We start from the raw sequence: 23727 nt of genomic DNA, 5'->3' as shown, positions 1-23727 counted from the left end.
AGAAGCTTGCTCTTGAACTTTCTCATTTGGAATTTGTCACCTTGAACCTCAGTTCTCTCAGGCTGTCATAGCTGTGGAGAGGTTGTAGTTGTGGTACTCTGGTCCAACAGCTTCAGAAGTGAAGGGAGCAAGCTTTTCAGTTTAAGGTTCATCCTTAGCTTCTAGCCATTCAGCTTTATTAAGAAAGCATGTGGGATATTTCACCTGTCAAAGACAGTTCTCCACTCGTACTTAGATTCTGTCTTCACCTTTAGATTGGACACTGCCTTTGTAATAGTGAGAGCCTCATTCTTTGTCATAGTTGAACTGTGACCATCAACTAAACCCCATACGGCTGCTTGCTCACTCTAGCTCAGTGGTGGTGGGAAGAGAATAGGAAGAGTAAAACTGAGAAGACTCGTGAGTTGAGATAAAGACAGGTCAATATGCAAAGCAAAAGCTATGTGCATGAAAAAAGCAAAACAGGGAGTTCATTCACTGATTCCTATGGGCAGGCAAGTGTTCAGCTGTCTCCAAGAGTGCAGGGTAACAGTGACTTAGAAAGACAAACACTCATCCCTCTGAACATTGCCTGCTTCCCTCAGCTTTATTGCTGTGCACAGTGCTCTATGGTGTAGAATGTCTCTGTTGGTCAGCTGGGGTCAGCTTTCCCACTTGTTTCCCTTTCCTACTGGGAGGAACTCCCAGTCTCCTCACTAGTGGAGTGGGATGAGAAGCAGAAAAGGCCTGGCTCTGTGTCAGCGCTGCTTAGCAGTAGCTAAAATATCCCTGTATTACTAAGACTGTTTGCAGCACAATTCCAAAACAGAGCCCCTACCAGCTAATACGAAGAATATTAATCCAGCCAAAACCAGCACATCCATCCTCCATTATTTCGTGTCTTCAGAGCCAGAAAGTTAACACTCTGTGTGTGTGTCCCTTATCCAAGCTGTAGAATGCAAAGTCCAAACATGAACATTAGCTGTACCTTTGATTTTTTTGATTGTACTGCAAGATATTTAAGAACCATGTTCTAAGAGTTTGACTATCTGGCTAGATGTGTAGATGTGGGCAAGCATGAAGGAAGATCAAGCAACATTAGGGAAAAGTTTCTATCCATTTTATCTTTCTGGGGCTCCTTTCACACTTCTATTAAGTGTGCCACTGTTCCTGCAGCCTGAAGGCAAGTTGTTGATCTGTTCTTCTTCATGCAGTTGATTAAAGCTTGACTTCTTGCGTTTTCTCTGTGTTGCTTTATGAGTACCTTTAGTGCTAACTGTGATATATGGATGACATACTTGGGATTGTGGATAATGAAAAGATGCTTCCCTTTTTTGTTATTTGTAAATACTTGCTCTAGAGAACAAAGATACAATTATATTATGCAATCATAAAACTCTTTAGGTTCCACCATGTGTGAGTAATATTTGGCAGACAAAACTTTATGAAAAAATGTTATTTTGAGGCTTACGCTCCTAGAACTCATGCCTAATAAGAACGTTACTCACATTATCAGTGATCCTTTGTCTATTCAGTGTCAAGTTACCTCATCTCTACCGAGGAGCAGAAAAGGATGACTTTTAACTGTGTTGCTTTTTATCCAGTTTCACAAATGAATTAGCTGTTTCAGAGTTCTGTGTAAATGGAAAGCATTAATTTCACCAGTGAGTAATTCACTGATGTGTGTGTGTGTGTGTGTGTGTATATATATATGTCCACACTTCAATATTTATTTGGAAACCTGTTTGTCCACTCATAAGTATTGCCTGTGTGAAACATGGCGCATACCTGCTCCATAGAATGACATGTTACAATGTATCGAGTAAGTTTTATTCACTTAACACTTGTCCACATTATGCTTCATCTGTTGCCTTTCTGAGAGTTTTGGAAATAAAAAAAAGTAGATTCAAATACCTTATTAATGTCTAAGTGTTTTTCAAGAAATGAACAAGTATTTAGAAGGCATCTATTTGGTTTTACTTGTGAAAATAATCCGTCTGAGAGACAGAGACAAGTGGGTATGCAGAAGTAGGTCCTGAACAGTCACTTAAAAACCTTTCACTTGCAATTTGAGTGGAATGGCTATTTAGACCAAATTGAAGCTCTGTGAAATCAAGATTAATACTGGAGGCACTAGAACTTCAGGTTGAAATATTCAGGGATATACAAAGTTATGAGCACTTTTGGCTTTGTTCAGTTTTGCCTGTACTCTTAAGGTGTCTTCTTGACTGATAGATATGGAAAATATTAATAATTAATACTTTGGTATTGCATGAGCAGCTTAAATTTTTAGTCTGTTGTTGTAGTGTGAGTGGTGTGTAGAAATTCTCAGGTTTGGGAGAGAAAGCTATGTATTTATTAATTGTAAAACAAACTCTAAGTCTTTTATTGGCTTCAGATAGTTGGAACCTCAGAATAAAATTGCCCTGATCTTGGCAATGAAAGGATATTTGAGTTCCCAGGCACTAGGAAAATATACTTTTTTAAGTCATCTGTGACAAAGAAAAACTTCTAAAATGTTGATCCTCACTTAGCACTACCATGATTGCCAGCTTCATTCTGATCAAAGAGCATTTATTTACTTCAGAATGAAATAGTCCAGGCTGGAAGAGAGCCTGGATGAAGCATGTAATCTGCAGGTAAAAAGATACATAATAAAAAGATACTGACAAATCAAGCTTATATATGTGGGTTTTATGTGTCCAGTAAGAACAATAATTATGAAAGATGGATGTACTTTTTCAAGAGGAAGGAGTGCTTCCAAAGAGTTTTTTCCTGTTGAGTAGAAACTGTGGGTGGTAGTTGTATCTCCGTTTCGTTGCATTTTCTTTCTTAGCCCTGAAACTGTTTGCTGTTGGCAGAATAGCTGCAATTAATTGTATTTTTAATTATGGGCTGATTTATTTTCAGATCTCAATAGAGAATGACTACCTGGGCCCCAGAAGAATTGAGAGTCTGCAAAAAGAAGATGCTGATTGGCAGAAAAAAGCTCACATGGCTGTGCTTTCTATTCAAGATCTTACAGTTAAATATTTTGAAATAACAGCTAAAACACAAAAAGGTAGTTATTTCCTGTCATCATATCCATCACATAAAAAATTAAATTATTTAATGTTTACTATGTCTGCGTTCTTCCGTGAGTTATTTTTTTCATCAATCCTTCATGAGGAAAATGCAGTTATCATTCCTATTTGTTTTTTCTTCTGTGTCTATTTGAATCTTTCACTTGTAAACCTTTTCAGAACATCATCAGCTGTGAACAGAATAGAAATTTTAAGTAGAAGTTTTACAGCCACTTTCTCAATGTAATTGTATTAGTGGTACTCTGTATTTGCAAAGGATTTAGGAGCATAGAGTCCCTGGTGGATTCTGTTTTCTGTACTGGATGTGGCAGACCCTCATGGTAAATGTTAATTGTCTTTCAGTTGACTTCCTTTTCTAGTCTTCCTTGCCTTTCAGTGTTTTTTTTCATAACTAAGCATTAAGCAACAGCTCAGTTTAGCTGCTTAATGAAAGCTGCTGTTTTGTTCAGAAGCCTTCATGGATATAACCTTAGCTTTTCTGTGTTTGAAGAATGTGATGGTTTTACTAAAAAGTGGTACAGTAAAGTGAGGTCAGATGACTTGGTATGTACACCCGTGCTCTCATCCTTGTACCATTTTAACTTAAATAACCAGTTTAATAGGGCAAACAGACCTTTTTCTAGTTCACTGACAAAGTTTGTCCTGGTGTCCTCCCCTGCCTAACTGCAGGTCCCTGTTTCTTTCTTTGCCTTGGTGATAGTGATTGTGCAAGATCCACAGGAGAAATCCTTTTTTGACTGGTAGGTCTCTTGTCATCTCTGTACATGACTGCTACATCTGACTCAAGAGATGCAGGCGCTGCAATTTTACTCTGTTCAGTGACCACCCAAGTTAATGTGAAATTTCACCTTACTCTGACTGGATGACTTAATAGGTTAAAGCTGGTTGGAATAAATTTAATTAGAGGAAATTCTAAATGTACTAACCAGCTTTGCTTCTTTTCTAGTATGACATAGGCAGCCAGTAAGATACACTACTAGTTGATAATGCATATTTGTAAATATTTACTTGTTGTTTATGTTCACATGATTTTTTATGTACAGCAGTCAGGATCTGGCAAAACCAGTGGAAAGTGACATGACTGAAGGCTGATTACAGTGTAGATCTTTAAAATGCAGGTTACTTACCTGGTTTTTATGTTTGGGGTTTTTCTTGGCCTCCTGCTGATTGCAGGGTAGTCTTACATACCCAACTATTAACAGACAGCAGAGGAAAAACACATGAAAACATAAAGGTGCTTCTTATTACCTAAGAACAGCATGTAATAGCATGTGGTGACTTAATGCCACCCCTTTGATTCCATTACTTCTGTGGCTTTTGCTTTGCAATGCTAAGTACAGTATCACATGACCTGTATATTAACAGTGGTGAAAATCTTGTGTGTGTCTGCCTAGATGTTATCTGGGGCCCAAGAACAGTGAATCTGAATCAGGCAAGGGACTTCTGCATTTTGCGTTAAAAGATAGATGTTGTTTTAATTTCATGCAGTGATCTTACAGAATTGCACTTGAAGTTAAGCTGAAATCTTTGTTTTAAGTAGTATTTTTTTCACTCTTCAGATTTACTTTAGTTTATGACTGTACTATAAATGTTATTAAGGTAAGCTGGAGACTTTAGTAGCTGATAATTGGTGGTTACAGAAGTGGGGAAAATTTGGGATCCAGTTCAAGACCAAATAGTTGTATTAATGAGATTTTTATTAAGTACAAATGTGTGCATTTTCTTTGCAGCAGGATCACTAGTGTTTGAAGAGTAGGCTAGTAAGATGCCTGCCTCTTCTTTTCCTTCTATAGCTGTGTATGATCGAATGCGAGCAGACCAGAAAAAATTTGGTAAGGCAGCATGGGCAGCAGCAGTGGAACGTATGGAAAAGCTTCAATATGCAGTTTCTAAGGAGACTTTGCAGTTGATGCGTGCTAAAGAAATCTGTTTGGAGCAGAAGAAGCATGCGCTGAAAGAGGAGGTAAGTTTTCATGCCAGCAAGTAGAAAATGACACAGAAAGAAGCGATGTTAGACAACTGATGTTGCAATGTAGGTGTGGTGAGTTTTGTGCCACTTATGTGTGTTTTCTGCTCACCTTTTCCTGGTTAGTCAACCAGAAAGACAGTTTTTGCTGTTAATGTTTACAGCCATCCACTGGGATGAGTAAAATGAAGAGAAAGGATAGGACAGAAATTGGCTGCTGTGTAATCTCTGCAGTTTAGCTCTGAGGCATGACCACTTTTTCAGAGTAGCTCTGACATTCCAGATGGAAGGTATCTGACCATTAGTAAATATATGGGTAGCTGGATGGTTGTGTTGCACTCTTCCTCTGCTTACCTTAATTACTAAGGCAGTCTTCCAGAGGGGACTGTGCTAGTTACGGTCTTCCTGAGGAAAGAGTTCATGCATGAAACTGTGCTTAAATGCCTTAGCAGGAAAAAAATCCACATCTATTGGATTTTATGACATCTCAAAAGTAACCGTGTTCCAAATTCTCTTTTAAACTTTGCTACCATATGGATGTTTGATGCAAAGAATTTTCTGTCATACTAATGTTAATATGTGTTCTAGCAATTAGATGATTGTTTTAGGAGAACTTTTCAAATGTTTCAGCAAAATTTGACTAAACTGATGGTGTTGTTATGAAAAGGTTATCCAGAGAGCTCACGACTTTAGCACTGCAAAGGCTGGTAGGTTTGTAAGGCTGATAGACTATGTGTCTATTTTGGGAGCTTCTGTAGAAGACAGCTTGATCTGCAGGGAAGAGAGAGTACATGCAAGACCCAGAGCACAAAAATAGGTTTACTGCATTTCAGTGCTCTTTAGATTTGGAAATCCAAGAGTTGTCTGAAAACCTGAGTTTATCAGGCTGTTGTCATCCTTAGTCAAGAGTTGATGAGACAATCCAGCACAACTAATTGGAAATATATTGAATATTTTCACTTAGAGTAACCATGCATCTTCTTTCTGTGGCATATTTTATTTTTTTCCTTGTTGAGACCTGTGCATTTTTGTTGAATGGGATCTCAGTCTGGTAAATGAGTGAGTGTTTGGTCTGACATGCTCAAGTATTAGGGGCTGCACAGGAAAAGGAAGGATTCCTTGTAGTATACATCAGGATGAAAATGAGCTATGAGTTTGGGGCTTTTGGGGACAGAGAAATAAGGAATATCTAATGGCCATAGTGCTTTGGGATGGTGTATTACAAGGTATAGAGAGCTCTGGGTCTGAGTATAGTGATAGGGAGATAGCGCTAACCAGCTTCTGCTCTGATACACATCGTGTATTCTGAGAATGTAAAAAGTTTAAGTATAAAGAGTTGAATGTGAGAAACTTGACTGGGAATCCCATCTTGCCAAAGAATGGTGGCAGTCTTATAAAGATAATGTTTGTAGAACTGAAATACCTCCTGGCAAATAATTTAGCTACTATATTCTAGAAGATAAAAACAGGATATTTGTTTGAAGATACTAAAATGCTCAAGAAATTAATACATTTGGATTTTAGCTGAGAAAAATGACAATTCAGAGTAAAAATGTGATATGACTTCACTTGAGGAAAGTGTTTGTGTTCAACAGAATGTCTATGGATTTTTGAACATACAGTCTTGGAAAAGAAATTTTTTGCAAGGTCATATTGTAGTAAGAGAAGGGGAAATAACTTTAAACTGAAGGTGGATGAAATACTTTTGGAAGAAATTCTTTGAACTTTGAGGGAGCAACATTGGAACAGATTGCCCAGAGATGTTGTGGATCAACATCTTGAGAAGTGTTCAAGGCCAGGTTGGATGGAGCTATGAGCAGCCTGGTCTAGTAAAAGGTGTCCCTGCCTGTGGTGGAGGGATTGGGACTTGATGAAATTTCAAATTCCTTCCAACTCAAGCCACTCTATGATTCAGTGAGGGCAACCACTCTCTGATTGGTACAAATGCAGCAACAAATACTGTAGAGATTATTTTCTTTCATTAGTGCAGAAAGTTGTGGCATTACAGGAAATTGAACTTGGATCTCCCCAGTTTAAGTTTTTTGTTCCACCACTGTGGTGTTTTAACCCCAGCCAGCAACCAAGAGCCATCAATGTGGCTGCTCACTTGCTCCCTCACAAGTGGGATCAGAAGGGTTGAAAGCTAGAAAACTCATTGAGATAAAGACAGTTTAATAGGGAAAGCCAAAGCCAAACATGTGAGCAAAGCAAAACAAGGATTCATGTCTTCCCATGGGCAGACAAGTGTTCAGCCACCTCCAGGAGTTCAGGGCCCCATCACAGGTAACTGTGACTTGGGAATATGAAGCTCCACTAACTCCAAACGTCCCTCCCTTCCTCTTTCTTCCCCCTGCTTTGTATACTGGGCGTGATGTCACATGGTCTGGAATATCCCTTTGATCAGCTGGGGTCACCTGTTCTGGTTGTGTCTCTTCCCAACCTCCAGTGCACTTCCATCTTTCCTGCTAGAGTGACCATACAAAAAGCAGAAAAGGCCTTGGCTCTGTGCAAGCCCTACTCTGCAGTAACAAAAACATCTGTGTATTATCAACCCTGTGTTCAGCACAAACCCAAAACACAGCACTGAGACAGACACTGAGAAGAAAATTTGCTGTAGTCCAGCCAAAACCAGCACAACTGCAGAATGCTTCCCCTACTGTTCTCATGTTAAATTGCTTTGTGTTTCTTTCACTATGTTGATCAGTGTGAGAGCTACCAAGGATGCAGAAAATTAGTAGTACAGATTAGGTAAAAACTCATAAGAATTGCTCTCAATTAAGAAGAGAAATTTTTAACAGCATGTACTGAAATATGTCCAAAAGTGATTATATGGTTTTGAATTATCACACATTGAGTATTTTACATGAAGTTTTAACATAAATTGTTGAAATTCAAGGTCTTTGTTTTACTTTTCATGGGGAGCTATTATGTAGCTAGGATATCTGCCCATGAATCATACAGCAGTACTAATTTCCCATTTCTTTTGCACCTGAAAGCTGAATAAAGTGGTGGGGTACCCCTAAAACAGAGCAGGTAACTAACAGCATCTGTAGTGTATGCTCTTTGTAGGGCAAAGGGTACAGCTGTCAGATGCTAAGGTCCTTTATCAGGCAGATACTAGTGCAACTGGGTGAAGTACTCAGCTGCTGTAACTTGGTGAGCTGATGCTTTTGGAGATGGTCTGTGTGTCTCTTTATGTCTTTATTCAGTTTTTCTATATATTGAGTATTTAAATTTTGGAACATCTGTTTTTAAGAAAAAAATTATGAAGGTGTGAGTAATTTTCACGGTTCGTGGAGAAAGGGAAGTTCTTAGGTGTGGTCACATTTGACACTACCTTAATTTTAAAAAAACCAGACATTTCCCACAGTGACTTTCCTTACCTCAAAACCCACCAAAGTTTTGCCTTTTGACAGCGAGGAAATCCTTGAAAAATGTCAAATTCCTGGAAAAATGCTAATATCGTGCCTGAACAATAAACATTATCCATCTTATATGGAAAATTGGAGAGTTCAAGAGAATCAGTCCTTTTGTCTTGAAAAGTACCCTGTAGGTCGCTCCAGTTATGCAATCAGTATGTCATTTACTGTTCAGGTCAAATTAGTAACTTAATATGGATGCAAAGTGATAAAATGGCATAACAAGACATTTTTGTGTAGCAGAGGACTCTAGCATATGCATGATACATTAATGATTGTAAGGTTTCTGTGTTCACTGAAGGACTTACTGGAGTTTTCAGACTAATAGTTGATATACAAAAATGCATACAGGAGTACAAAATATAGCAGAAGAAACTTAAATTAGAAGTTGCAAGAATTGATCAGCTGATCTTCTGTCTAGCAGTCTTATATGGAATTAAGTGTAGTACACAGAACTATTTGCGTTAAATTGTACTGTGAAATCCCTATCAATGGATAATGGTGCAGGTGCTAAAGCTTACACGTTAAAAAAACCAAAAGGGATAGGACAAACGTATTTATTAAGTCTAGTAAGTCTGTTTCAGATAAGAGACAGCAGTGTGGTTTAAGTTGTGCTACAGGCTGTGCTAGAGGCTGGTGAATCCTTTTGGGAAGATATCACTGCACTGCCTGTTTTGTTTCACTGTCCTGGATTTTTGCAATATTTTCCCAAAACAGGATATTGACTAAAATGGATCATTGGTTTAATTCAGTACAGATACCTTTCTAGTTTACTACAGTTATATTTAAATACCCAAGGAACCCATTTGTAGCTGTTCGTTACAGACTCAGTTTTACACTTGAAGATAACACCATAATGTACAGAACATGCTAGCAAATATTTTATTAAATGTATCGCTAAAGAGGTTGGGTATTTTTGCTTGGTAGACATCCCTCTTTATTGACTGACTGTCTATAATATGAAATTGGACATTTCTTCTGAATAATGAGGTAGACAGATCACAAATCTCCATTAAAATTTACCATTACTTTCATCCAGTATCTGAGAGAAATTACCATGTATACGTAATTTGAGCAGGTAAAGAATTTGGATGTGTCCCTTAACTCTTCTGCATGCAGGTTGTTGAAGTGTGTGAATTCCCTCCAGCCTCAGCACATAAGATTCCCTTACATGCTGGTATTTCTTAAATAAGATCTGAATGGCTGACTGTATTGAACAGATAAATCTTGTTTGACTGAATGAAAGAGAATGGTTGCAGTTCACTTTGGTTGTGTGTTACTTTTCTATTCAAACATATAATACAAATGAGTACTGAAATATATATAAGTATTTTAATCTGCGTATTTTCTCCTGTGAAGGACTCCAGAAAAAACAGAACAACTAAATTGTCATTACAGGATGAGCAGTGCATGTATTTATCCCTGTTTGCACATCCTTTCACATTTTTTCCTCCTTTTACAGGTTTCCTCCTTTCACATTTCTCCTTTTACGGTTTTAAACTGTAGCTTTCTAGATGCCTACTTCTAGACTTGGGATTGAAGATACGAGAATTCTAATTTAATTATGTACCTTCAGAGAATCAAGTGGTAGAGTAAAAGAGTGTGAGGAATGTTTCACACTACGCACTGTATGACTTGACACTTGACAGTTGCAAAGTGTAATTCAATGCAAATAGAAAATTTGCAAATTGCAGTTGCAAAATATAATTCAATGGATTTATTTCATTGCCACGTAGAAAAAAAGTCAGTTGTTAAAGGCATCCTAAAGTGTGTGTCTGATCAGGACATATCTTAGGGACTTGATCTATTCAATTTTAACATGTTGTATTTACTGTACCGGACAGTATCTAGAGATTATCATAAAATTTGTGGTTTTGTTCTCATAATTATCCTGGAGTTGTATGGTTTTTGTTTGTTTGTTGTTTTCTCTTTTTATTTAGATGCAGAGCCTGAAAGGTGGTACAGAAGCATTAGCCCATTTGGACCACTTAGAAGCTGATTACTATGATCTACAGCTTCAGTTATATGAAGTGCAGTTTGAGATCTTGAAATGTGAAGAGCTGCTACTGACAGCACAGCTTGAAAGCATCAGAAGATTGATGTCAGGTGCTTCATTTATTTCAATTAATACAAATCTGTGAAAGATAATTTTCTTCCTAGGAGTCCCAGGAAGCCTGTGGGAATGAAATGAGAACAGATTCTTTGCCATGTGAAGAGCTGCAAAAGTACTGTTAAATTATAATTTACACCTGTTTATAAGGCATATACATACACATAAAGAAGGTCTGGTATGGTTCTCTTTGCCTGTATTTGGAAATTTGCATATAAGATATGCAAACTATGTATGTTTTGAAGAACTAAGATCAGGGAGGAGGAGATGCCTTAATTACTGGACTTGTCTGAAAATACGCAATACTCATTGATATTACTCATTTCTTGAAAGTGATTGGCTTTCAAAAGCTATATCTGCAAATGGGATTCCATTTGCTACGCTTGAAGCTCATATTGTTATCTCAGATTCAGAGCAGCAATGAAAACCTTATGCTTCCAGAACTATCCTACTACATTTCGTGTGCTTAGAAACTGTGGAAACAGTACATGTAAATCATTCAGCATTTTTCAATCCAGTTCTGTCCTTTAGACCTTTCTATCTTTAATGTTTGTATTTAAGCAAGCTTTGTTTTACTGTTCTTAGAGTGTAGGGGTTGAATAAAAAATTTGCTGTGGATAGAAAATTCTCCTAAGAGAAGTTTGAAGCTGGATTGTATTTTGAGTTGCCACTGGAAAAGGAGAAAACAAAGGTATCACAGATTTGTCTCACTGTAACATTAATCTCCACCTTTATGGCTTCTGATGGAAACAACTATAACTATGCTTGGAACATAAGGGTTGGAAACTTTGTAAATAGGTTACAGAAATATGGCAGCTTTGACTGGGTAGAGAATTAGTTAGTGCTTTTGGGGTAGATAGATTTTGGACTGGGAAATCAGACATGTAGTTTTGGTACTGAAGACATCTGCTCACTTATGAACTGAAAGAAATCCCCTGAACAGGAGATAGAGGAGACGTGTATCAAAATCCTTTGTCTTTGGTGTAGTGATAGTAAAACGTCTGGGCTGTCAGAGACTAAGCTGTAAAAATGTCACAGGGCAATATAATTTGTCATTCATGTTTTCTCCAGAAATCTTAGAAAAGCCCTCAACCCACCACCTAATCCAAAATAAAACCCTCAGACACCTAAACCGTCACCCTGTTCCTTCCCTCATGGCAGCAAAACAGTTCACCATTCTGCTTCCTTTGCTATTTTAAATTTGTAAGATACTGCTTATTAATAAATCCAAAACTATCCCATAGGACAGAAGATGAAAAATACAGTTCCTAAATGTCTGGGAAGTGTTCAACACATGAAATTACCTTCTCAGGTGGATAGAACAATTAATGTGAAAAATAATGTGATATGCGAGTGACTACATACGTTTGAGGCTATTCAATACCAAATCTGAATTCAAGCATCTAAAACATTTAATGGTCTTTTAATATGTGTTGTTTCCTATGATGTCAAAAGAAAAGCATGGTCTGTTAAACTTTCTTTTTGAAGTGTGCTGATAGTAAAGTAAGAGACTTTGATTTTGCACATCTGTATTATTTGAAATTCATGTGTGTAAGCTGAGTAGATGCTGTTGCTTCTCTCTAGTCTGACTGTAGTGGTTCTGCAGAGATAGTTCAGAGAATTCTCAACTAATGTTTTGAGAGCATGGTTTGAATTGACTGCAGTTGGCTGTGACTTGGAGGAACATCTTTGCAAATTCAGCAAAGGATCTGAAAGGATTGAGTGATCATAGATTGTCATATTGTGAGCAGCACTAGTCATTAAGCAAATACCTGCATTGAAATTGAAAAAGCATGACTTTATTAGGTAGAATTTACAATTTATCTTATTTGTATGAAGTGTGAGTACATTCTTGTCAAAATGGTTTTGTGATGAGTGAACTTCTATATTTCTGGTTTTAACTTTGCGTTAAAGTCTTGTGAAGCAAAATTCAGGTGTAAATTCTCCCATTTTATAACTGCATGGTGAAATATAATTGTCAGCCATGAGTCGTCTTCTTACTCAGTGGTATCTCAAAGGGAGTTCCAGTGACATGACAGTTACATATTGGTGAAGCTTTACAGGGTTTTTATTTTTTAAACTGAGTGCTGAAGTAAAGGGACTGTTTGGTATATTTTATTAACTTTCCTTTTAAGGTGAATATCTTGTTGTGCTTTATTGTCTGGTCCTGCCATGGCTTCTGCTGAGCTGAAATCAGCATGGCAGTTGGAATTCTGGTTGCAGCAGAGACTGTACACACAAATTACATGAAGTGACAACTTCATGACAACAGCTTTTAAAATGGACTGTGTACTGAGGAAAATCCTGTGCCTGTCCCTAAATAATCAAGTAGCTGAAGTAGGAGAAATTACAGTCCTTTGAAAGTAGTTGAAAAATTCAAAAAAAGAAAGTTTGATGTTGCTGTGGAATAGACACTTGACAGACATGCCAGCTGCATCTGCCTGTTTCAGACAGCAGTAATGCATTTCCTTCTTTCTGTATGACGAATATATCCTACTTTGTATGCCAGTGGAATAAGAACAAGAGGTCTTCACTGCTTCTTCATCCCAACATCTTCAAGGATTTATAATCACCACACTTTCCTTCTTGGCAAGAGAACAGAAGGCAGCATTTAAAGATGAACTCGGTGTTATTCCAAATGCTTCACTCAGGAAGCTAAAAATCATGTGTTCATAAAACTATTAGTAATTACCTCCTTTTCAGGCCTATAATGCTTTGAAGGATTGCCTTGAAGTTGCTCTCCCTCCCGCCCAGGAGCAGTGACTGGGACATCAAAAACCTGTGAGAGGATTTTTGGTGTCCTGTTGTCTGAGTACCTTACATGAAATTACGAGTTGGTTGTAACAGAAGAATCTCATACCGAGGACTTCAGATAGTCTTGTCTATCCTGAACTTCATGGTGAAGACCAGAGAAAATTGCTACACACCTTGGGTCCCTTGAGAGACCCAAAGACATGCATGGGCATTGTGTTCAAATTTGGCTACACGTTATAGCTGTATGTTTAAAATTGCATTTGTGTTTTAATACTCTGAGCTTGCCTGAATAGCAGGCTGATCTTCACTGGTATTGATTTCTGTTCCTCATAAAGACCTTAAAGCTGCACAGTGCCTTGCTGTGTAATGTTTTTCCTCTGACCTATTGATTTTTGGTTGTAGTCCTCTGAAAGGGCTGTGGCATTCTTCTGCATCATATCTTGCAAGTCAGTGGGAGGGTTGTTGTTGAGGAAAACAAAATGTTAATCAAATGCAAACCATTGATTTGATTTTTTTTTTATTGCTGACATCTTTAAAACAGAGAAGAGAGATGAGGTGGTGTATTATGACACTTACGAAAGTATGGAAGCCATGCTTGAAAAAGAAGATATGGCAACATCTGTACACTTGCAAAAAGAGGAGCTGCAAAAGTTACAACAAAAAATCCGCCAGCTGGAAGCAAGGCGTGGGCGTATTTCAGCCAAGAAAGCATACCTCAGAAATAAGAAGGTACTGTTTAATTGCTTGTTTTTTGGACATAATTAGCAAGTTTAATCAAACTTCAAAAGGTTTCCTTGCAGATACAAATTTTCCAGAATTCTTGTGGATTACATTCATTGTTTGCTAAAAGCTGTTTTGCAGAATACAAAATAAAATAGCATGTATTATTATATTGATACATTAAAGATTCTGTTTACCTTTCTTGTAGCTGTAAAGGAACCTTCAATTACTTTGAAGTCAACAAATAAACTTATTTCTATTAAATAATCAGAATACTTTCATGCTAGAATGAATATTTTTATGGGCAGTAAAAGTATGGGCATAGTTTTGTATATGTTTGCCAAAAAGAACTTTCAAGCATATTTCTCACTAGTGAGTTCTATTTTCATTCTCTTACCATCCTTTTAAACTTATGTCATGTGTTGTTGATACTCTGTGTTTGGCAGATCTATATGAAATGCACTCTGTATTCTTTATTTGTAATTCTGGGTGTGCTATTTAGGTCAAAGTTTTGGGAGACCATTGTAATAATTGTTAGAAAATCAGTTCCACCCCATACTATGTGCTGTAAAACTATGCAGAAATGTCAGTTGACAGGCCTCATTCTGGATTAGAGTGATTGGTTGGTTTGGTTGTGTGGTTGCAGTCATACCCTTTATGTGAAAATGACCCCTTCATATAAAGAGTTCTAGCAGATTGACAGTAAACCCTTCAGGTTTTGCCTTCCCTTCATAACTAATATATCTATTTCTGTATCTAAATCTGAAGCATAACAGAGCAAATGAAAAGCTGTTGATATATTTTATGTATTCTATTTTTTGTATTTTGTCAACCACTGCCTGGTTTCTAGTTAACCCAATATGGAGAAGACTGCAAATGAAGTATTAGAAGAGAGGTCTCCTGTTAGCCAATTATGTGAAGTAGCTTGCTTTGTCATTGTGTTTGTTTTACGTGAGTTTGTAAAGAGAAAAGGTATCAGGAACATTGCTAGTATTTTAAGAGAATTTACCTGTCGTGTTATGCTAACTTACACAGGCTATAGTATAATAAGATATTTTCTCCTGGGTACGAAAAGACATTGCTGGCACCTTACAAAGTAGACAAACCTGTTTAAAAGTGATAGCCTTTTTGCTGTTTTTTGCTTAACTTATTGAAGTTCACAGATCAAGAAGAAACCCTGAAGTAGGAGTAGAGATTTTTTAGCTTGCCATATATCTGTATAATGAACTAGTCACCTTCAGTGGCTCATTTCTTTCAGTGTTGTGCTATGATAGAATACCTTTTTAAGCTGAAGGAGTTGGTTTTGGCTGTAGCAGGAGTATCAGCATGCCTGGTTATGCACTTGACAAGATGCAGAGCTGTGTGTGGTAGTGGTGCTTTTCTGCATCTGCATGCAGGAGTGGTACACTTACATCTTGTCAACATTGTGCTGGGATAGCTGTAGCTATGCTGCTTTCAGGACCTGAGGTAATGTCTCTGTGTGGAACTTGGGCATCACATTGCTCTCAGAGCTAGTTCCAGATTTCATACTTATGTCATTGCCCAGCATAACATTCTCTGTAGTTGAGTGCTGCAGGGAGATACTTAGCCTCTAAGAAAAATCACAGAGTAGAACAATGGGTGTTTAAATTTACAGGAGAAAATAAATGATCTTTATTTGAGCAGAAAGAAAGGGCAGAGTCTGTTGTGTGCCATTGTGTAGCACTTGGGCAGAAAAGAATATGGCCATTTTTTAGCTTCTCTTCTTACTGCTGGATAACACAGTCCTAGTAAGCTTTCTGGCAATTACCTGAAAATCAAAGCTCATAGATTTGTCTCATCTCTTTAAGCAATCTGCATTTTCAATGGCCTTTCTAGTGATACTGTAAAACATTCATTAATGTTATTTAAGGTGCCTGATGTGAGTACTTCTATTTGTGGGGAAAAAAAGTATTCTTGCTCTGAACTGTTTGGAGGTTAAGTATGCAGAACTGAGATACAGATGGGATACAAAAGCAGACTGTAGATGGTGAGAATGAGGGCAGTGATGACTGAATGCTATGTGAAGAAAAGTGACTTTTTGAGGGTGAATATGGAAAGTACATACTGTGTGGTAAATCTCTGTGTCTGTCTCAATTAAGAAACATTTATTGTTGAACTGAGATGAGAGTGTACTTTATGCTTTTCAGATTGTGTTTCTGACTTGGCGTGTTTCAGCAAAGTATCTTAAAACAGGCTTTTAAACTGGTGTTCTGTTTTTTGGATTGGATTGGTGGGATTTTGGTGGCGTATTGGTGGGATTTTTCCTTCTTTTTTGTTGGTTTTTTTTTTTTAAGCTTGTCAGTTCTGTAGGTGAAAACAAAAAGTAAGCTATGCATTAAGTGGTGTACAGGACAGTCTTGCAATATGTTTAGAAATTACAGTCTTTTCTCATTATCAAGATTTTGGCAGCAGATATCAAGATTAAGGAAACAATAGGAAATTTTTCTCTGTCATCAGTTTTATTTTTTGGAAGAAGGTAATTTCATCATCCAGGTATTTGAAAATTTTTCTATTGAGGAGAAAGCACTGTGAAAGGAAATCAATTTCTCTTCGTAGAGTAAGACGATTTGTAATTTAAATATAAGCTTCAGTGACTATAGTCTCTATTTTGTTTTTCAGATATTCCTTCCCTAATTTTGCAGATTATATATCAGTTTTTCAGTGATGTTGTCAAATAATCATAGCAAGCTTTTATTTAGAAACTTCCGTTAAAGGAGTATTACAAACATAATTCAGTCATGACTCTTGAATAACTGAACTGGCATTTTAAAAATTCATGATTTTACAGAGTTTGATGTTTTTCCACTGTACTACCATGAGTATAAACTCTTCATTCTCTTTTTTTTTAATACAAATCTCTTTGCATTTGTTAAACAATCATTTTCTGATGTTCCTTTGTGTTGGTGACAGTGAGTTATTAAAAAATAAATTTTTAGTAGCAGTTTAACCTTTTTTCCTTACTTCTAGAGAGCTAGCTGTAGATTTTTCATGCAGGAAATTGCTATTGTTATGCCAGTCTACCCCCTGCTGGCTACACATTAGTATTAATTAGATTATCATATGGAACAAACAGCTGATTTATTAGGGAGCTAGATTTATAGCAAGGAATCAAGGTGAAAAAAAAGGTATAGAATGTATCGTGAAAACTCTGAAAAAACAAACTTGTGATGAAATCAAGTTACTTTGCACCCAGAAAGAGTATTCCTTATCACAAGCAGAGTGGGAGAAGCAACTGGTTGGTGAAGCTGTTTGGGGTGTGTTCATAATGTGTGCTTTCATCTAGGAAACTTCCTCACATGCTTTTGTGTTCATTTAATAGGGCATCTTTAGAAAGTCACATTTTAAAGCACAGCCCATGCCAAAATAGGTGTTATGAAGATGCAGTGACAGCTGGGATAGGATTACTGGTATTCTGTTATTAACTTCTATTACAACAACAGCAGCATAAGACTGTAACTACACTGAATGCGTATAGTAAAATATGGTTTCTGCGCATGAAAAGCTAGCCTTTTAATTGGGATGTTAAAGCGGAAAGCAGGACTAACTGGAACTAGTTAGATATAATACGAATGCAGATCTCTTTTACATATATTCCACGTTACTAATCTTACACATTGTAGTTCGTGCAGTGACAGAGGTTGAAATGGTTCCTCAGCTCTCGGTTTTTGTCTCTTTAATAGAAGTACAACTTGATACTGTGAAATCAGTCAGTTGATTAAAGAAAGAATGGGTATTACTTCTTGTTGCTTTCCCAGTTCCATACAGTTGATCAACATATTTTCTGAGGTGTTGCTCTCACTGGACATAATTTCACAAGGCAGTGGTAAAATCATCCCTGAAAGTGTTTGAGAAGTGTCTGGATTTGGTGCTGGATAATGGTTTAGTGGCAACAGTGGCAGTGCTGGGTGGACAGTTGGACCGAATTATCTTAAAGGTCTTTTCCAAACTTGATGATTCCATGATGTGTCTGCTTCCCAGTGCTTAGAAGTAAGGACTACCTTGCATGTGCAATAGGCTGTGTATTCCTGCTCATACACCCACTTATTATGTTTGGTTTTGTTGTTTTGGTGTTTTGTGCCAGAGTTCATTGGTATATATTGAACTTGTCATCTGCTCTAATCATCCAGTTGGTTTTCTTACAGCTGCCATTTGGGTGTTTTTAATTTCATCCTTTATTTGAAGTCACTTAATCTTGTCTACAAGTAGAACCCTGCATTTGTCCCTCAGAAATTGCAACCTTTCCTTTTTTTCTTAGACCGTTTCTGTAATTAGTTAAGATGATTCAGATTTCTAATCCTGTCCTGCAACATGTTTTCAGCCCCTCCTAATAGTTTTTATTATTTCATGTGAAAGAGATCTAATTACATTGATTGTTTATTAAAACAAACTCAGCACGAAATACATTTTGGTCAGGTTTGTCTTCTTTACATATTTAAAATATCTTTCATTATTGCATTTAATCAGAAATGTTTAAATACTGATGCTGAAGTGAATACATTGAATTGTGCCCCCTTAGTATCTGAGACATGTCAAAAAACCCAAACCATGCTTAATTTACATTTTCTCATTATTTTATAATATTTAAAACCTAAATGGAGAATAAACTGTGAACTAGTTAGGAGTATTATAGAAAGTTGTTCAGATTTTCTGTTAGTATTATGTAGCTTGCTGTGTCTTTGAAACACAGAGATGAAGTATTTTGTACTTTTCAGCTACAAATTAAATTGATTGACTGTTACAGGATTAACTCTTTTCACCAGGGGGAAAAAACCTCCAGAAAGAAATACAAAACCCAGCAATGTTTGGCTGTGTATATGTGTGGACTTGTTAGAGCAAGTCCAGAGTAGGTCCACAAAGATGATCAGAGGGTTGGAGCACCTCTCCTGTAATGACAGTCTGGGGTTGTTCAGCCTGGAGAAGAGAAGGCTCTGGGGAGACCTCAGTACAGCCTTTCAGAACATAAAGGGAGCTTATAAAAAAGAGAGAAAGTGCCTTTTGACATGGGCAGATATTTTACATGGACAAGAGGGAATAGTTTTAAACAAGGAGAGATTTGAATAGCTGTTAGAAATTTCTGGGGGTGGTGAGCTGCTGACACAGGTTGCCCCGAGAAGTTGTGGATGCCCCATCGCTGGAAATGTTTAAGGCCAGGTTGGATGGGGCCCTGAGCAGCCTGGTTTAGTGGAAGTTCCCTGTCTGTGACAGGGAGGTTGGCACTAGATGAGCTTCATGATGTCTTCCCACCTAAGCCATTCTGTGATATACCTCTGATGAAGGTGGACCAGTATTTCCACAGAAATCTTTGCTTTAGTCAGCTACCTATATACAGCAGCAATATTGATGGTTTTGCTGTCCTATACAGGAGCACTGGTTCCTTTTTTCGTGTGATCAAAGCATGTCCATAGACAACTTGCAGAACAGCTTTTTCTGCATTTTTAAGCATCCAAAATAGTGGTTTCTTTAATCCCTTCCCTCCTTATTTTTGTGCTTTACTTCATCAGCTCCCTCAGCAATGCTTTCAATGGCAAAGCTCTTTTCTGAACCTACACAGAAAGTCATACTAAATGATACTTGAGAGCCCCATCAGCTCCATGCTCTATCTGGAGTCACACTCCAAACTGCTAACTGTGCAACTGTGAGATTTGTTTATGACTGTACGTCTGACTTTGTTCTAGTTCTGCGTGGTGCTTGTAATTCCATTGCTCATACTGTCCAATTTCCTGGCCCTCGGTATCATCCAATGAAGTTGTCTGTCTACTTGAAGTAGAAATATGTGGTACATTCAAGAGTTAGTTATTTTCCGTGGGTGCAAATACATGGGGTTAAACAAGGGCTTTATGAAGTGTTGACAGATTGGTGATTTTTGCTACTCTTATATTGGTCCTGTAGAACAGACTTTCCAAGCAGCTGTCACTTGGATCTACTCTTTTGATAGTTAAAAATAATAGATTTGGGGTGGTCTGGCTTGTTTTTTTTTTTAGTTACAGTTCATTGTAAGTTAAATGAGCCTGTATGAAATAGGCTCTGCAGTTTCTATTTTTCTACCTGCCATTTGCTAAATATGACATAATGTAAATCTGTATTTAAATTGCATGCTTTATAGGTTGTGGTTTGTGTCCCTGCAGGAAATCTGTATTGCAAAGCATAATGAGAAGATCCAACAGCGTCACCAGAGCGAGAAGGAGTACAAAATGCACCATACTGTTCAGCTGGTAAGTTTGAGTTTTCTGTTGTTGAGCTTAGCCTGTCATTAATAGCTTGCATTCCTCATTATACATTAATTACGGGAGCATTCAGAGTGATAGCTCTTTCAAAAGATGCTGTGTGTCCCTGACCTTTGCACCATGGATTTCTGTGTCATATTATGCTGGCAAGGGGGAGTATATAGTTGTACTAGGAAGACATGGGAACCAAGCAAGTAGAACAGTTCTTTATGCTAGGTTGACATTCTGTGTGTTTTGTTATGTTTATCATCATGTGCAGATAAATGATTCTGAACATCTCTGAATACCACGTTCGCTATGCTGATAGGAGTAAGGAAATCACACATATTTATTCTTGAATCTTAATAAGCTCAGTTGCTACTTTTCTTCCTTCTACTAAAGCAATTACTGGAATTATGTTGTATAAACTTTTAGTTCCAGATGGATGCTCCATTATTTTTTTCATAGTCTTGTTGCAGAGAATAGACCAGCTGGTCTCTTATGCTGTACCTAATAGGCTTATCTTAAAGAATATTCAAATTTGGGACTAGGTCTTGGGAGCTGATATAGTATCAATATTTGATAAAGATCACTGACAAAGATGCATTGAAATCCAAGTCACTTTAATTCAGGCTTCAGTTAGGTTAGTGAAAGTGATTCTGTTTCATCCTTATACATTTTTAACATTGATATTTTTGTCCAGGAAGTCAGCTGCATAATTTATTTTGTGGAAAGGCTACTTGTCAAAGGCAGTATGTATTGGAATATTCTTTCAGGAATTGAATTTTTTTTTTTATCAGTTCTTATAATAAGGCAGAGGAAGTTACTGTATGAACTGCAGGCCATTTATCAGTCTTACAAATAAGACTTGACAAAGCCGAAGGACTTCATTGTCTCTCAAGTACTGCAGAGCTTTATATTATGGTGTTGCCTGCTTGAATGATATAAAGAACCTTTGCTAATTTTTAATGTTTGTGTGGGATTTTTCTGGTAAAAATGTGACTGAAAAATTCTAGCATTATGGTAAAATAGGCTTTAAATTACTGGATTTCATTAAGAATTTTGAAAAGATAACTCTTAGAAAACTTTGGAAAAGGGGAGTCCAAATTTGAAACCAACAACAATTGCAATTTTACTATTTTACTTAAAAGTGAAACAAAACCAAATACACAAATCGACCAAAACAAAAAAACATAAAGCCCCCTTGATTCTGAGACTGCTTCAGGAAAAAATTGATCTGAATGCATATGTAACATTAAGGTACAGTGATAGAACTACTTTTCTTCCTTTCTTTATGTTTCTGTTCTAACTTCTTTGGCCATTGTTCTTATTTTCTTTTACCATATGCTTCTCCTTCTCTTCACCTCTTTCTGTTTTCTGTCCTTACTATTTTTCAGACATGTTCTCATCTTTCTCTCCCTAATGCATCTATACTTCCTTCCTTCCAATCACAGGAGTTGGCTTTTTGTGAAGGACACCAGACCACTAGCTGACTTATGAAAATGGCAGGCAGACACTGCTTTTGTGGTGACTCAGTGAGAGTAAAAGGTTCACAAAAGTGATCAGAATTTCTGATTATGAAGATACGCTTTCAAAAGTAATATTAAATGCTGTGAGTCATCTTAAGAATTAAAGCTGCTGTTTTTGCTCAGGGTTTTTGCTTTGTGGTCAGCTGTTACATCACTTTTCGTTATAGCTTCTGAACTTGCATACCAGAATTTCACCTTCTGGTAATAAGCTTCCATTTCCAGTAAATTTGACTGAGGAGTGAGTGTTTGTTTCAAAGGTGTAGTAACTCTTCCTGAAATTCTGTAAGAAAGAATGATTAGTTAAAGGAGATGTACCCAAAGGTATGTTTTCCATGAGGTAAAATCTCTGCACAAGTGAAAACAACTGTACCAGGTGTGAGAAAGAGCTTCAGACCTTTACTTAAGTGCAATTACGTAAAATCAAGCTAGATTAAGTAACAAAAGCTGGAGTAAATACAAACTTATATTTACTGTTGTAAATGTGAGGATGAAAACATTTACTTAATTTGCTCGCTATTGGTTCAAAACTTTGTGATGCTAAGTTCTGTGAATTCTTGTACTTTGAGAATACTAATACAGCTTGTTTAAATGGACAGCCTTGTGATTTGGACTGTCATTTTGTTATTGGAATGAGGGGGAAATGATACTGCTCTGCTCTCTGGCTAATTTATATAATTTTAATTCAGTGGGACCTCTCCAAGTATAGCATTCTGTCACTTGTTATTTCTCATGTCTCAAAGTAACAAATCTGCCAAGTGTTCCTGTTCGAGATTGAAACATTTTTTTCCTGAGTTTTTCATTTCTTTGACAAAACAAACCAGGAAATGTGTACTATTTTTTAAGGGGAAGTCAGAAGCCAAATTTTGAGGTTACACTCATTTGAGAAGTATCTTTTAAAGTAACTCTTCACATTTAGAAGAGTTTTTTTTCTAATGAAGCCAAATACAGCGCTGGATGTAATGTTTACATGTCTTCCATATATTTTCTCAGAAACGAGATCAATTGCAAGATGAAGAGGAAAGAAAGAGCTCCTGGGTTAGTCAGGAACGACAGAAAACACTGGACAGACTTCGTACGTTTAAGCAGGTAACAGAAGAATAGTTTTTCTTTTCTGGCTGTTTTCTTTCCCAAAGAGCTTGTCACTCATTCCAGTAATGGCATTCACTTTCCTATTAGTGATTCTCTTTCATTATATAATTAACTGGTCTTTGGAAAATTCACAACAAAATATGGCATTGGTGGTAACAGATTACTCTAGCTGTTGCATTCCCAGTGACATAATAAGGTTCTATTTACTCTTACACCTATACCTTGTGACAAGACACTTGGCAAATATTCCTGAGAAGTATAATCTAAACAATACTTCCCACAAAGAACATTGTCATCTGACATGGCCCCTGCTGCTGATTACTAGAATACCTGCCCCCACTTATTACAATGGAAGCATCAGAAAGTGCATAGAAAGTGGAATGAAGGGGAAGGAATAAGGAAAGGGCTGAAAGTGAAAGAAAACAGAGACTGTATTAATTGGTGAAGACTTTTTGTTGTATACATTAAAAAAATAAAGGTATGAGAAGTTTCTTTGCTGGGAAGTTGTCTTCAGTGGTATTTCAGAAGTATATTCATGTCCTTATTGTTTGCAAGGCTCCTGAATTCTGTAACTTCTGTAAAATGAAGCGAATTTACTTATTTTAACCAGCAACTGTTCATGAGCTGACTTTTTCTATTAACATACTAAGGCTTTAGGCTATTGCTTTAGGCCTTCCACAATTATGAAAAAAATATTACATCTGTCTTTTGGAAGCAGCTTAATTTTTTGCTTTAAAAAGGCTATGGTTGAAACTAATATGAAAAGACTGATAATGAGGCAGCAAATTTAAGAAGTAAATTAAGGCTGAAAATCTTTGATGTTCTCAAGATACACCTTTTAAAACTGTTTGATT

The 23727-nt window shown here is 37.0% G+C and overlaps 1 protein-coding gene across 1 annotated transcript in view; it reads left to right on the top strand.

The window, feature by feature from the left end:
- JMY (junction mediating and regulatory protein, p53 cofactor) overlaps positions 1-23727 on the top strand; it is a 66539-nt gene that overhangs the window by 31375 nt on the left and 11437 nt on the right. Inside the window, exons 4-9 of the mRNA XM_005427274.3 lie at positions 2890-3040; positions 4856-5025; positions 10388-10553; positions 13853-14040; positions 20178-20264; positions 22775-22870. Coding sequence (XP_005427331.2) covers positions 2890-3040; positions 4856-5025; positions 10388-10553; positions 13853-14040; positions 20178-20264; positions 22775-22870 — 858 coding nt within the window. The remainder of the gene's footprint in view (positions 1-2889; positions 3041-4855; positions 5026-10387; positions 10554-13852; positions 14041-20177; positions 20265-22774; positions 22871-23727) is intronic.

Source organism: Geospiza fortis, unplaced genomic scaffold (assembly GCF_000277835.1).
Source record: "Geospiza fortis unplaced genomic scaffold, GeoFor_1.0 scaffold201, whole genome shotgun sequence".
In the NCBI taxonomy this organism is placed as follows: domain Eukaryota; kingdom Metazoa; phylum Chordata; class Aves; order Passeriformes; family Thraupidae; genus Geospiza; species Geospiza fortis.
The sequence above is the reverse complement of the archived record's forward strand: the minus strand, read 5'-3'. Positions and strand labels throughout refer to the sequence as shown.